The 16,183-nt window shown below is 37.2% G+C and overlaps 1 protein-coding gene across 1 annotated transcript in view; it reads right to left on the bottom strand.

Annotated features, from left to right (window-relative positions):
• Positions 1 to 16,183, bottom strand: part of LOC119544227 (sodium channel protein type 9 subunit alpha-like) — a 180,494-nt gene that overhangs the window by 57,595 nt on the left and 106,716 nt on the right. Inside the window, exons 11-17 of the mRNA XM_037849515.1 lie at positions 15,284 to 15,571; positions 12,861 to 13,232; positions 10,187 to 10,316; positions 8,765 to 9,003; positions 6,635 to 6,808; positions 5,457 to 5,813; positions 11 to 487 (exon numbers count right to left, since the gene is read on the bottom strand). Coding sequence (XP_037705443.1) covers positions 11 to 487; positions 5,457 to 5,813; positions 6,635 to 6,808; positions 8,765 to 9,003; positions 10,187 to 10,316; positions 12,861 to 13,232; positions 15,284 to 15,571 — 2,037 coding nt within the window. The remainder of the gene's footprint in view (positions 1 to 10; positions 488 to 5,456; positions 5,814 to 6,634; positions 6,809 to 8,764; positions 9,004 to 10,186; positions 10,317 to 12,860; positions 13,233 to 15,283; positions 15,572 to 16,183) is intronic.

The raw sequence follows: 16,183 nt of genomic DNA on the forward strand, positions 1-16,183 counted from the left end.
GCATTCTTACCTCTTTGCTGTAGTCACTATCTGAGTCACTGCTAAGTTCCTCGGTATTCATATTTTCCAAATCAGATTCCCCAGGTGCAATTGGCACCGTCACTGTGAGGCTGGGATTATGAATAAATGATTGATAATCATTTTCTTCCATCATGTATCTGTCCATGCTGCTTCCAAAACCGCTGGTTTTATCTTTTTCCTTGTGGAAACTGTGATCTTTTTTCATTTCAGCAAGTGTACGGTTAGAGATAAAGTTTTCCTTCTTATTATTTAGATCTTCTGCTCGTCTTATTTCCTTGGAAATCTTTGGCTTTTTGAAAAATGCTTTTAGAATTAATTCACGTAAGTTCTGTTTCACATAATTTATTCCCTTCTTAATTCTGGCCACTGCGATCTGGAGGTTGTTTGCATCAGTGTCTTCCTCAATGGCTGTAAGATTGTCTGAACTAAATGAGCTCAATAATAAAGCCAGAAATAGGTTCAGGACCTATATCAGGGTGAGGATGGGATGTGAGAAAAAGGGACAGAGAAAATAAAAAAGAAAAATAAGCACATTTTTCTAACATATAGCCAAAATCCTACCAGCAATGAAAATCTCTGCACTTCTTCATACATAGATAAGATTATGTGACAGTGGTAAGGAGAGGGTTGACTTTCCAACATTCTCCCCATATACTAACTCCTGTATATTCTGCGGAAAAGAGGGTCAGCGTATCCATGAAGGATTACCATGGGGCAAAGAGATCAGTCCCTCACCGTTATCATTTTGTCATTTCAAAGTTCATTTTCATAGCAGGAGTGCCTTGATCAGATTCCCTTTGTTGGCACTAAAAAGCCCTCCTAACCTTTTCCTACAGTTATTATTTATTACCTGTGAGAAACAAGTAGAACAAGAAAAATTGTAACTCTTATCTATTATGCTGAAGCCACTAAGAAAAAGATCTCTGTTCACTTTTCCCAGAATGTGTCACTTGTTGCAACAAGTGGAACATGTAATACTTGTAGAGTTCCTGTAATAAAATGTTCTGTCCAAGAATTGTGCCAACTTGCTACTTAATGTGGCTTTTAAATCACAGAAAAGAATCTGCCCATTTAACTGGATTCAAGTGAAGTAATGGCCTTAGGATTGGGAGGCTTCGTTGTCAATCATTTTGACCCTGGAAGAGGTTACAAAAGAATTCAGGACAACTCTCATCCTTGAAGCAAACCCCTGGTTGTGAGCAAAATCATTTCTATTTTTCCTCTCTAAGACAGAGATCCAGATGAATTCAACATTGTAAAGAAAAATTCTCACCAGCAGAGTGTTGAAAGCATGTAAATCATGTTTAAGCATTGTTTTATGTAAGAAACAAAAAGGTAATGGAATTAATCTTTTGATGTAAGTCTCTCTGTGTCCAAAAATATCTACCTCATATTAAAAGAATCAGAATTAGACCTAACTGAGAAGGGACACACACCACTGATTTTGACCATTCCTAATGTGATTTCTCAGAGAGATAAGTAGAAAAGAACAGGTCAATATGTCAATAAATCTGATTTGAGACAAAAATTCTGGATGAGGAGGAAGTGGGAAATCATAAAAAGCAATTCTGATTAATCACTAAGGAATTATGAAGTCATTTATTTTCATTTTGGTTTTTATTGTCAATGAGAAAATAAGTTTCACTATGATTGTGCCGGTTTAGAGTGTATTGTGTCCCCCAAATGCCATTATCTTTGTGGTCTTGTGTGGGGCAGGTGTTTTGGTGATGGTTGGATTTGCGTGGAATGTGCCCCACCCAGCTGTGGGCAATGATTCTGATGAGATGTTCCCATGGAGGTGTGACCCCACCCATTCAGGGTGGGCCTTTATCAGTGGAGCTATATAAATGAGCTGACTCGGGGGGAGGAAAGGGAGTGCAGCTGGGAGTGATGTTTTGAAGAGGAGCAAGCTTGCTGGAGAGGAACGTCCTGGGAGAAAGCCATTTTGAGGCCGGAGCTTTGGAGCAGACGCCAGCTGCCTTCCTAGCTAGTAGAAGTTTTCCGGATGCCATTGGCCATCCTCCGGTGAAGGTACCTGATTGCTTGGACGCTTTGTGGCCTTAAGACTGTAACTGTGTAGCGAAATAAACCCCCATTTTAAAAAAGCCTATCCATCTCTGGTGTTTTGCATTCTGCAGCATTAGCAAACTAGGACAGATTTTGGTACCAGAGAAGTGGGGTGCTTTTGCTGCTGACTTTGCAAATACCAAACATGTTGGAACGGCTTTTTAAATGGATAAGGGGGAGTTTCTGGAAGAGTTGTGAGGAGCTTGATAGAAAAGGCCAAAACTGCTTTAAAGAGACTGTTTGTGGAAATATGGACTCTAAAGATACTTCTGATGAGGACTTGAGCAGAAATGATGAATGTGTTTTTGCAAACTGGAAGAAAGGTGATCCTTGTTTTAAAGTGGCAGAGAATTTGGCAAAATTCAGTCCTGGTGTTGGATGGAAGGAAGAGTTTGAAAACAACAACCTGGAGTACTTAGCTGAGGAGATCTCCAGACTACGTGTGGAGGACGTATCCTGGCTTCTTCTTGCAGCTTACAGTAAAATGCGAGCAGAGAGAGATAAACTTAGAACTGAACTCTTGGGTTCAAAGAAACCAGAAGTTGATGGCTTGGAAAATTACAGGCTTCCAGGGGGTGGAATCCCAGAAGCTACAGCCCAACGTGAGGATGGAACCAAACATGGAACCCAGCCGCCATTTCAGTACAAGCCAAGATTGGAAAAGGAGTTAAGCAGAAAGGATTTGTGGAAAGTCCTATTGTCTGATGGCTTTGACCCCTGCGTGCTTCATGCAAAGCCAGCAGAATTTTTGCGAGATCTTTATAGACGGAGCCATTGCCGGTCTGGACTGGAGGAGACAGACAAGGGAAAAATTAAAGGAAAAATCTCTTCAAAGACAGAGCCATGGAGGTTGAGGTCTGGAGCCAGGAGGTCTCGGGCTGGGAGAGCGGAGCAGCCCACATGCATGGAAGGGGTGAGTTTGCCCTGGAGGTCGAGGGCGGTCCTTCCGCCTCGATGCTCTGGAAGAGTTCTGCCACCCGAGGTCCCAAAGAGGGTGGAGCACATTCCCAGGGAATTGGGGAGAGCCTGGCTGCCACCCCACTGTTCTGAAGGGGTTGAGCGTGTGCCCCGGAGATGGAAGGGAATCCGGGAGCTGCCCTGAGGTTTGAGGAGGGTGGGGCCGAGAAGGTGGTCTCCCCAATGTGTGGAAATGTTGGAGCACTCACCTAAGTGTTTGGAGAGAAAAGGGCTGCCACAAAGGCCCTTAGGAAGGGTTAGACTCCCGCTCTCTCAAGCCCCAAGGATGCAACGTTGTTCTGTAAATGACTCTCAGACTTTGAAATCTAATGGAGTTTGTCCTGTGGGTTTTAGGAACTGTTTTACTCCTGTTAACCCTGTTTTCCTTACTGTTTCTCCTTATGGCAATGGAAATGTTTATCCTATGAATGTTCCTCCTTTGTATATTGGAAGCACATAACTTGTTCTAAGTTCACAGATCCACAGCTAGAGGGGAATTATGCCTTAGGACTGACCACGCCTAAATTGATTTTGATGGGATTTTGTACTTAACTTTTGTTACTGAAATGATTTAAGTTTTTGTGATATTGTGATGGAATGAATATATTTTGTATTTGGAAAGATAATGTCATTTTGGGGTCCAGGGGGTGGAATGTGCCGGTTTGAGTGTATTGTGTCCCCCAAATGCCATTATCTTTGTGGTCTTGTGTGGGGCAGGCGTTTTGGTGATGGTTGGATTTGCCTGGAATGTGCCCCACCCAGCTGTGGGCAATGATTCTGATGAGATGTTCCCATGGAGGCGTGGCCCCACCCATTCAGGGTGGACCTTTATCAGTGGAGCTATATAAATGAGCTGACTGGGGGGGGGGTAGGAAAGGGAGTGCAGCTGGGAGTGATGTTTTGAAGAGGAGCAAGCTTGCTGGAGAGGAACGTCCTGGGAGAAAGCCATTTTGAGGCCGGAGCTTTGGAGCAGACGCCAGCTGCCTTCCTAGCTAGTAGAAGTTTTCCGGACGCCATTGGCCATCCTCTGGTGAAGGTACCTGATTGCTTGGACGCTTTGTGGCCTTAAGACTGTAACTGTGTAGCGAAATAAACCCCCATTTTATAAAAGCCTATCCATCTCTGGTGTTTTGCATTCTGCAGCATTAGCAAACTAGGACAATGATATATATGTATTACAGTATGTGTGTGCTGTAAAAGGAATGCTAATGGGAACCCAAAGGCACTTTTTACTGCCTTAGTCTCCCTAATCAATCCAAATAGTAATAGACTTCCTTTTTAATAATATGCTTTGGCAGGATCACTTCTTCATTGGGCCTAGATACCATAACTTTCATTTTTTCCAAAATCAAAACAGAACTCTAATATTGTCATCTAGCAGATATCACAAATGAAAATGAAGTCCATTCTGTATCACCTATCCATTATCATATCAGGCCAGAAAATAAATCTTAATAAAATGTATATTTGATTCAAAATCTCATTCTGATTAATGGTCATTAATCAGTGAATTGCTGGTGAAAACCTGAACTGACTAAAATCTTCTATTTTCCTAAATTGCTCTCTAAAATGTATACTTATTTACCATTTAAATCAATCTGTAGCCAAATGACCTAAAGAATTAAAAGATAAAGATAAAAAAACAACTGGAGATCTATTCAGCTTTTAACTCTAATATGCAGAGGGCTGTGTCAGAAACATAATTTTGTTTCTTTCTTCTCAGATTCTAATTCTATGTTATTGGTAGTGTCTTCATTATTTAAGAGTTGGTTGTCAACTGTGTGAATTATACATCCTTTATTATCACTAACATAATTAATGAATGTCCGATATGGATTAAACACTCATCAAATATAGCCCATCTATTTTTATCCATAAGTCTATATTCTTTCAAAGACATTACTCTCACATTAGTGTTCATGTTCTAACATTATATTAATGTATTCTTCGAACACTCACTTCAAAAGCTTTCCTTGAGTCACAATCTAGAACTTCTCTCTTCTGTAGGCCAACAGCATTTTACTTTTACCTCACTGCTAGCACTTACTACTTCTTTGTCTAATAATATTTGTGTCTAATAATATTTGTGTAACATTTTCCTCTGTCTTGAAGACACGGATTATATCAGGGATTGTTTCCATCATCCTAAAATACCTAAACACACACAGAAGGTGGTAAAAGTATTGAATGAATTATTTGGTGAGAGCCTAGGGAACCACCCTTACTTTCCATATGGCTGAGAGTAATTTTGTTTTCTTCTCTGTTCTTCTCTTTATTAAAATTATCAACATACTATTATAATTAATAGTTTTAGATCCAGTTAAACTTAAAATCATAAAAATAACAGATTATATCATTATATAACAATTTCCCATAAAGAAATTCAAATGTTTGAACATCTGATTACATACCACTAGGTTTCCGATGACCATGACCATCATGAAAACAATAAGGCACATGGCTTGACCAGCGACTTCCATACAGTCCCACATGGTCTCTATCCACTCTCCACACAGCACACGGAACACAATCAGGAAGGAGTGGAAGAAGTCGTGCATGTGCCAGCGGGGGAGTTCACAATCATTGGATATTTTGCAGACACATTCTTTGTAGCTCTTCCCAAAGAGCTGCATGCCGACCACCGCAAAAATGAAGACAATGATTGCCAACACCAAGGTGAGGTTACCCAGAGCCCCCACTGAGTTACCAATGATCTTTATCAGCATATTCAGTGTGGGCCAGGATTTTGCCAGCTTGAACACCCGGAGCTAAAAAGTAGATGTAAAGTAATATTCTGTATTATGAAGAAGTTTTCAATGTTTCCAATCTTGATTTTTTGTTCTCAATTTTAAAGAAGACTTTAACTCTTATAATTTTATTATTACCTACCTAAATTCAATTTTTCATTTTCATCTATTGTCAATATTCCTGTTACCTTGTTATACCTGCTACAACATAATTACCAGACATATTTTGGAAGGAAGTGTGTAATTTTAGTTCAGGATTGCTATAGAGGCCTCTTAGGGCTCTAAATATTAATTCTTTTAAAATTAACAATTTAACCTTAATTCTATTTTCTAATACTTTTATAAAATTTTCCATTTTGGCAGTGGGATAAAGCCCAACATGTTAGAGAAAAATGCATTTACAAGTCATTGAAATTCATTTAAAAATGTTTTTGATGTCAAACAACAATTGTTTGGGGGACAATGATTTGTTCCTTAGTTATCAAACCCATAAAGTTAAGATATTATTATAATGGTTGAAATTCTAAACTGTAAACTTCTTAATATGAAATAAATTGTTACCCTACTCAGAAAAGAAATATTTTCTTTACCCATTTCTATCATACTAGCATATGCTTCAAATTAGAATTGAACATGTCTTCAAGATCTTAAATCTAAAATATGCATGCTATTTGAGCTCTTTAAGTGCATTTGTTAACGGATGAACTTTATTTTTTAAGATATAAATACTTCACCTTGCCTTTTAATTCAAAACTCCCCAAACTTTTAAACAATAAAAATGCAAAGCTGAAGAAACACCCTCTTACATATAGAATATAATGGTAAGGTTGGTCTATATTTACCAGTCTGAATGATCGCAGAACTGACAATCCCTCCACATTTGCTAGAAAAAGCTCCACTAAGCTTAAAGTCACAATAAGGCTGTCAAAAATATTCCAGCCTACTTGGAAATACTCATATGGATCCATGGCAATTAGTTTTAAAACCATTTCAGCTGCAAAGATCCCAGTAAATACCTAAGTGAGAAATGAAAGTTTTTCTGGTATTATTAGAAGGCATGGGACCCACATGATAACAATGGCTATCTGTGTAGCATTTAACATGGTTCAGACAATGTGCTAGACAATTTATGAACATATATATTATTTTGTTTAATCCCACAAACTAGATATCACTATTCCCATAGCTGTCATACAAACTTTGAAATGTTTAAAAAGCTCTAACAATCCTGTCAGCTCTCATCATCATTAGGTAGCATTTTAGAAGAGCACATTGAATTCCAGATAAATAAAAATCCTTGGCAATTAACATAGTCACTCTTTGCAAAAAAAAAAAATAATAATAATATAAATGTGGGTCAGCAAGTCATCCTGGAAGAAGATAAAAAAGGAAACATGAATTGATAACTGAACTTTTGATCTAGTCTTTTATCTGGTCTGACTACTCTTAGATAAAGAACATGTTGACTCACTCTTCACAGATTTATCAGAAGAGGAAAAAGTATTTAATTGACAAAGTGGCAGCTAAAGTAAGATTCCCAAAGCTCTGACACAAAAGTGCTTTGTAAAACATCATTAATTTATGACACTTGTATCAAAGGATTCACGTAAAAGACAACAGTGGAAAGACTTGTTTATGAATCATGTGGGTACTCTGACTCAAAGAAACTAACCGAAGGAAGTTCAAAGGGAAAACGTTAGGTCTATAATTGTGTGAGTCAATTTTAAAACTGCAGCTTTGAGAAGACTGTCTCAGGGAGAACCCAGACTTAGGCTATAGTAATAGGTAACACACACAAAATCCTTTTAGAGTTCATAATGATGCAGTGAACTCAGCAAGAGGGTACTGATACTCATGGTCTGGATGTCCACCAACAGTTAGAAACTAGATGATCCTGCTCTTTCCAAAGAGGACTGAAAGGGAGGAAGAGCACATGGGGTAAAAACATCCTGACTGGAAATATTCATAAACAATTTGTGAGAAAAGACCAGAAATAAACTCTTTGGCCTCAAAGATCAAGTAATTTGGGACCATGGCAAACCAAACCAAAACAAACAAACAAAAACAAAGATCTTATATAGCTATTCACAAGGACACCCAGATATATTCATGATTTATGAAGATTTATAAGGCCATTAAGGTAGAGTGTGATCAGCACTGCATATTTAAGAGATCACTCTGGCATTCAATTTCCTAATCATATCCTATATCCTCTGGAAGCCTACACATCAACTTCTCGCCTGCCCTTGTGTTTTCTGTGTCTAGTAAAACCTTCTTGACTTCTCAATATTCTTGTTCTTCAGGGTTGTTTCCACTCTTCCATAGAAAGAGCACTATTGATGATAATAATAACAAGAGCTTTAATTTGTTGAGTACTTACTATATGTCAGGCTAATAAATTAAGTATGAAGTGTTTAATTCTCCCAACAACATAATAAATTAAGTTTTATTCTTTTTATAAATGAGAAAATAAAAGATCATAGAGATTAAAGTAATTATCCAAGGTTATATATATTTAGCAAGAGGCAGAATGAGGATTCAAACCCAGGCCTGTAAAACTCCAAAGGCCCAGACACTTCACCACTGCTATGTCAAAACAGTGTTTCCACATTTTTTTCTAAAAATATGTGAGGTCCATACCAGAAGGAAGTACCAATGGAACTAAAAACAGTATAAGAAAATATCAAATTTTGAAAGTACTGCTCCCAAGAGACATGCTGTCAGAAAAAACACTATCAACTCTCAAGATGGCAAAACTTAAAGAAATAATATTATTTTTAAGATCTAGTAGTAATGCAAATTATTTGAAGATAGTACATAAAACCAGAAATTTGACTTTGCACAAATTCATATGGTGAATTCTTGATATGGATAATTATCCTAGGTGCAGAGCCATCCAACTAGAAAAAAAATGAAACGACAATGATGACAACCAAAGAAAGAAGCTATATAACACTCCATAACAGACTCACCAAATTTCCCACATAGAGCACGTTTTTGAATTCTTCAGTCATTGGGTGATGCTCCATAGCCATAAATAATGTGTTTAAAACTATGCAAATTGTAATTGCAAGATCTACAAAAGGATCCATTACAATAAAATAGATAAGCTTTTTGAATTTTATCCAATATGGAGAGCAATTCCAGATCAAGAAAGTACGTGCAAATCTGTACCACCAAGGTGGACATTTTTGTCTGGACTCTTCAAGTTCTAGGAGAGAAAAACAAAACAAAAACAACAACAAAACAAACAAAAAACAGAAAACATGAAGTCAACCATCTCTATGTTTTATTCCTAAACAGATAAAAATCAGCAATACACTTTAACATTGCAACAAGCTGCTGGTTTAGACTGCAAATTTAACACTAGTGTTTCTATAAATGGCCGACATATTATATAAAAATCTTGTATCATATGCTTGTTGACTAGATCAAGCGTTGAGGGGAAAGTGATGAAATTAATGACAGAACGCAGATATGTGGGCCTCTCCCAGATAAGCATGCACCTGACCCATGATGAGATGTTTCCTTAAAGGAGAAATGTATGTCTTTCACCAATATACATACTTTCCTGCTGTGTATTTAATCCCATGAAACAATAAGACAACTCTATCCTATTCAGGAAAATCTCTTGTTAATTCACAGGTGGAAAAATCCCAGAATGGAAAGACTACAGATAATTTATGGATCACTTTTGCTCCAGACATTTCACACCATAAACACATTTACTTATTACCATAAACTTAAAAGGTGAAAGGAAACTTTGTCTGGGTCCACCCCGTGGTGGTGGGGTGGTGAACCCGTGGTTAAGGTGGGACCTGGGACAACGTGGGGAACTGGCCATTCTTTGACCCTCTTCTCAGTGTATCTCAACCACTGTTATCCTCCTGATATTCTCCAACTGCTTTCTCTAATACCTTTTCATCATAATATTAACAGATATCACGTCACAGGTTACCATTTAACAAAAGCACTTTTATAGAATGTGCTAGAGGTAGTAATTTCTAAACATCTGGAAATATGTGTTATTTCCTTTGCATATTAGAAGAGGAAACAAAATTCAAAGGGACTAGGTAAAGTTTCTAAGATACACAGTGAAAGAATCGCACAGCCCCAAGTTAACCAGTTTTCTGCATCAGCTGCCTTTAAACTATCTTTGAAACACAAATCACCCAATGTCTCTCTGTAATCACAAATAGTTTTATCCATTTTTAAGCACACAGAGACAATTCCATTTTTATCCACTGGCTATCATTACCATTACTTAAAACCATTTTATTTTCTATGAATTATTCCTAAGAAGTTCATGTACTATTTAAGATAGACCTTGATTTATCTGAATTTTATAACTTTATTTTACAAATCTATGTATTGAAGAAAATATTATTACATGCCTTCCACAGTGTTTGTTAATATGCTTGCTCTACTCATTGCTCTTTGTCTGAGCATGGGATCATTTAACATATCCTCAGAAAGGAAATAAGAACTGGAACGTCTTTTCTTGCGCATTTGGTTGGTTGTACCCTGAAAAAGAAAAGATGATTAAAGTATTAAAAATAGAATTCTAATAAATTATAGGAATAAAATTCTTTCTTAGGTAGCTGAAATGAGTAACTAAGTTAACAACTAGATTGTGGGTTCAAATCATGGCTCTTCTACTTACTGGCTGTATATCACAGGAGAGTTAGTTAACCTCTCTGCATCTCAGTCTCATCATTGGCAAATGGGGATAATAACAGCATCTGTCTCATAATCTTATGAAGATTAAAAGGATTACAATTTAGGAACTTAAAAAAGTACTAGCCACTTTTATTGTTATATAGGTCAACAACTCTCCACCTATCTGGGTCTCCTTTATAATGCCAAGGAAAACCTCATGAATTCATCTGAGCATAAGATGATAAATGACTCAGTTTGAAAAGGACAATTAAGACTAATGGGAACTCTAGCATAATGAAGAATGCAAGCTCCATCTAAAGGTGGTGACCACTAAAGGATTGTTGCCATGCAGGAAGATGAGTTCAACAATACCAGATATACTCATTTTTTTACGGGAAAATTCCTTATTTTTAAATCTTGGTAACTAATTCAAATTTTAACACTATAGCTGGTTCAGTGCAGGCCAATGATAAATACACAACCACATAAACATATACACACACATACAACCATACAACTCCAAGTGTATCTTCTCTGTCATTTCTGTGTGTGTGTGGTGTGAACATATATACATGCCTTTTTACATACATGCCTATATACAGTTTTACAACATACACGTTACAAACATAAAATTCTAGAGTTGTAAAGTCCTATAACTGCATATATGGTTATATATGTATGTATATAAAAAATACATACATGCATAGATACGTGCATCTCTGCATGTATGTATGCATGTGTCAGTACACAGACACATACACACATACATGTGCAGGTGGTATTTTATAGAGATCTCTCTATAAACATGCTTTCTCTGCTATAGTCTCTAATTTATTTTTCCTTAAGTAAGAATTTAATCAAATTCCTTTCCATGTAGAAATGTTTTACGTATAGAAGTTATATTATTTGTCATGCAATTTTTCCATCTGAACTTCCTGTTATGCCACACCAATATGTTTATTGCGTTTGTATTAAATCTTAAAGGATCCACTATTTTTTCTAGCTTTGCAATTTCAATTTTGGGATTTATAGTGGTACTGATTTTCCTGTGACAAAAATAAAGTAAATGAAAGCACTTCATTTAAAAATATAATCTACAAATCTGATATAGATTATGTAATATTTACAAATTATACACATTGTTGAAAAGCAAAAACACCACAAAGATCTGATTCCATGGAAAGTTAACATGCTCGTTTGATAAGGAATAATGCCTTGACAGCAGGGCTGAAGCGCTATCATGCAAGCAGAGAGGTCACACATTATCTAAAAGCACATGCATTCATTTAAAGAGAGATATGTGAGTGGCCACTGCTTTGATGGAAATTTATTCTCACGTGGACTATTAAATCATCTGTAAATATGAATATATAGCATGAATGCAAAGCAGTTGAAAGCTGAGCTAGCTGTGTTAGTCAAGACCCTAGCCAGTATTTAGTAAATCAGTGTTGCATATTAAATGGCCTAATTATGCATTCTAGAAACTCAGGGACCAGAAAGATCTCACTTTCAAGTCTATTTGAACCTCTCTCTAACCACTTAATGATTTGCTAAACCCTTGGAATTGTTGTTTTAATTTTTGGTTATATATGTATATGTTTGTAACATGTATGTGTGTTTTGACAGTTATAATTTTATTAATATACTCCAGAAAAGAAACTTAATGAAAACAGTAAGTTTCTTTATGTAGGAGAACTCTAAATCTTAACTGTTCTAAATTATTTCTAAGTTAAGAAGCTACAGATTGGAGAAGCAATAGTGGGTGGTGGTTAATATCACAAGATCTGAACCAGAGAACCGCCATTTGAATCTTGGAGCTACCATTTATTAGCTGATTGACCTTGGGCAAATCGCTTTATTTCCCTGTGCCTTGGTTTGCCCACATGTAAAACAGGCATAATAAGACAGTATCATCTAATAGGGCTGTTGTAAGTACTAAATAAGTGTTTGCTATTATTATTATAAATTTAATTAAATAAGATCACTTGCAATAAGGTACATATTAAGTAGTAACCTGAAAAAGATGGCAGTAGTTGGAAAATCATCCAAATTGCTTTACAGAAATGGGACCTCTTATCAGCTAATGTGATCAGCATTATCAGTGCACTTTCTGTGCTCACGTATATCTTTTACAATTTTTTTTCTAAAGGGATGATTTAAAATATTCAATTATAAAAACAATAGAGAAGTATCTTATTTTTTAATAGCATTCTAAATATCTTTGAATTAGATGCCTATAACACATGGTATGAGGTTTCAAGTGAATGAGTTAAAGGTGTGCTTCTACAGAAAAAGTATTGCAAAATGCAGAGCCATTCACAGGACGGGAGAGAAGGCCCTTTCAGCAGAGATTGACTTGATGCAGGAATAAGGACCCAGCCATGCCTGAGCTATTTAAAACATCCTTACACTGTCATCAGAAGTTGCCTTATCTATTATCACCTCTGGCAGAAGCTGTCCATTGGGGAGCATGAGGGCTGGGGGTCCATCAACCAGGGAGACCACCCCATTGCAGTCCACGGCACTGTGCATCTTCCCGTTCACCGGCAGCATCGAGGGGGACCTGCTGGCTTGACTGATGTTGCTGCTGCGCCGCTCCCTGGGCCGGTGGGGCACAAACAGGGAGCCCCTTCTGCTCTCATTGTCTCCAAAAATGCTGTGCTCGTCGTCGGCAAATTCGGTCTCAGACCCGATATCTTTTCCTCGACCCTTGAAACTGAAAAGACTTGTTCTGCTGCTGCGCCTTGCAGAAAACAAGGAGCCACGAATGCTGAGTGGTGACTGCAAAAAAAAAAAAATTTTTTTTTTTTTAAAGATGACCTCTAACTGCTGAAAAAATAGAAGTTCACATCACATAACTACCACTGAAACCACTGATGGGAGGGCCAGGTGTCTGAACTTGTTAAAAAGAAACATATCTAAAAACAAAGCAATTCAGCAAAAAGAGTTCTTCCAAATAAGGGATAAAAAGTTTTGAAGAATTCATCCTTTCAGGACCAGCTCAATTAATTATTAATTAAATTTTTATTTTAATTAATTAAAATTATTAATTAAGTAGCTTTCTACTATTCTGGTCTCCAAGGACCTCTCCTTTCTACTTATGCCATTCATTTTGCTATAATGAATAAATTCCTTTGAAAAAGTTTTTAATATTGATACCTATAAATTAACTTGCCATATATTAACACCCACGTTCCACAAACAGTTGTAACTTCCTTGAGGACAAAGACCATGCCTTATGCTTCTTTGCATTCCATGCCTGCAACTCCACCTCCGATATTAAAAACTCAGATAAGTTGTAATTAGAAAGTTCTATGATACTAGTGAATTCACAAAATCAAAATTATTAGAACTTGGAAAAGAAGTTGCCCAATCGCAAAGAGGGAAAAAGTGTTTTTGTGACTCATGTCCGTGATAAACTATCACCATAAGCCAGACTAAATGCCAATTCTTTGGAAGTATCTCATTCAATAAACATCAGCACTTATGATGTAAGGGAAAAAATGATAGGCATTGTGAACAACAGAAAAATAAATATGGCAAGGTCCTTGCCTTAAAACTAGCCTGTACTGCTCTTGTCATATTTCCTTTGATTGATATTTTAAAGAGCTTTGATGTATTCAAGTTGACTCCAACTAGATTGTGGAATCTTTGAAGACAAGCACTCTCTTTTATTTCTGTGTATCCTTGGCAGGGTCTTGCAGACTTTAGTAGAAGCTAGAATTTTTTAATGAAGATGAAGATGAGAAGGATAGTAATTGTGACTGGGGCACTGAAAACAGATTGGTTAGATGGTAGAGGACAGAGGAAACTTTGTGGGCTGGGTGGCACTAAGACAAGTCATGAAGAATAGGTGGTATTGTGACAGGAGGAAAGCAAGGAACAAAATCATCCCAGCTAGAGAAAATCATGTGTGCCAAGCAATAAAGGCACAAAAGGGCAGGCCAGGTAGGTGTGAGTGAGCACCCCATTTTTGTTTACTGAGGGGACATGGAGGCACGTAAAGAGGGAAAACGAGGCTGAAAGCAGTTCACGGCATGGGTAAGATGTGGGCTTTGGTCTGTGGTCAGTGTTTATTCATCAGAATTTTATATTTTTAAAGCTGAGTGGAGGGAAAATGAAATCTTCATTTTAGAAAAATGATTTGGGGCTCATGTAACAGAAGACATGGAAGTGTTAAGGAGAATAGAAGCAATGGTTTCTCTCGAGGGGCTGAACTGTACTTTAGGCTGGGAGGCCTGAGAGGTCCAGGTTGTTATGGAAAAAGAAAGAAAGGGAAAGAGAAATTCCACACAAGCAGAATTAACAGACGATGGGCCTAGATGTTAGCAGCTGATGCTGCTGGGGGTGGAGGTTTTCTTAACGCCTCTCCAAAGTTTCCAGCATGCGCGACTGAAATGCTGGCTATACCATTATCTACCTTGGGGAAGAAAAGAGGAGAAACTAGTCCAAGAATGGTTTTTTACCAGTGAGGCATTAAAAAATAGTCTAAATAAAAATGTTACTGTTAATCTATAGCATAAACAATTCCTTCATTTCCACAATGGTTTTCAGGAATATTTTGGTTTTGGAAACTTGCTTATTCTGAAAATGTTGTTTGAGAAGATATGGCAATTCTGAAACCATAGGCTCCTTAAAAAGCAATCAAACTCAAATGGAAGGCTGCCTGCATCTGTTTTCTTTTGACAAATGCCCAGGAATAGATGTGTTTTACCTACAAACACATACCAATGAAGTCACTCACTCTACCCTCCTCAGGCCCTTTACCCCGGAAGAAAACCTTCTGCTCTATAACTCGCCCCGTGACCTGCCTGTGGTGGTTTAGGTGGCACCTGATTGGGGGTAGACAATCTCTTCTCCCGTGCTCGCCTAGGCCCTTCAACGCCAAGGTGGAAACTTTTTCTCCTGATGCTCTCCTCTGATTCAGACTTGGACAATTTTTCATCATCTCCTTTTTCTTCCCCACTGGAGAGCTTCTTCTGATTCTTTTTCTTCCTTCTGTTTCTTCTCTCTTTAGCGCTTTTAGAGCTCAGTTTGGATGTTTCAGAAGAACTCTCTGAGAAGCCCATGATTCTGCTTCTCCCAATACTTGTATATTCAGCTGCTGCTGCTGCTATTGCCTATCGGGCCAAGAAATAAATACAGTGAGTCATTTCCAAATTCTGGGAAACCTATTTCAGGGCACCTCTTTACCATAAATTTAATTATGCTGTGTTTATAATCATGTCCCTTGTACATGAAGTGATGTAGTTTTCTTTGCATTATGACCAGAGTACTTACAAGCATGCTTTTTCTTCTTCTCCTGCATTGTAATAAAGCTCCGTTGTACTTTGGGACTAAAATGTTTACATTATTAATTACTTTAGAGTACAAGTTTAAATATTACAGGTGAAAATTTTACTAGGTAAAACTCATATAAACTATGTAATAAGATAATTTCTACATCTCGTACAGATAATTAAATCACTATTGTCAATATTTTCAATAACATCAGGCACTCTATAGATTAATGAAGATTGAGTTATCTGACAACTAAAATGAATTTGTACAAAATAATAATATCTAAAGGAAATGGTAAAGTCAATGATTAATATCCTGATAGAGACTTCTAGGGCTTCCCTAGAAAGTTCCTGGGATGACATTAGTGCCCGTGCTTTGTAAAAAAATAATAAATTATAATTTTAAAAAAAGCATTTCTTGTAAAGAATTGGTGTTAATATTTCTCCTAGTCT

The sequence above is a fragment of the Choloepus didactylus genome, chromosome 9, assembly GCF_015220235.1.
Source record: "Choloepus didactylus isolate mChoDid1 chromosome 9, mChoDid1.pri, whole genome shotgun sequence".
NCBI classification, from domain to species: domain Eukaryota; kingdom Metazoa; phylum Chordata; class Mammalia; order Pilosa; family Megalonychidae; genus Choloepus; species Choloepus didactylus.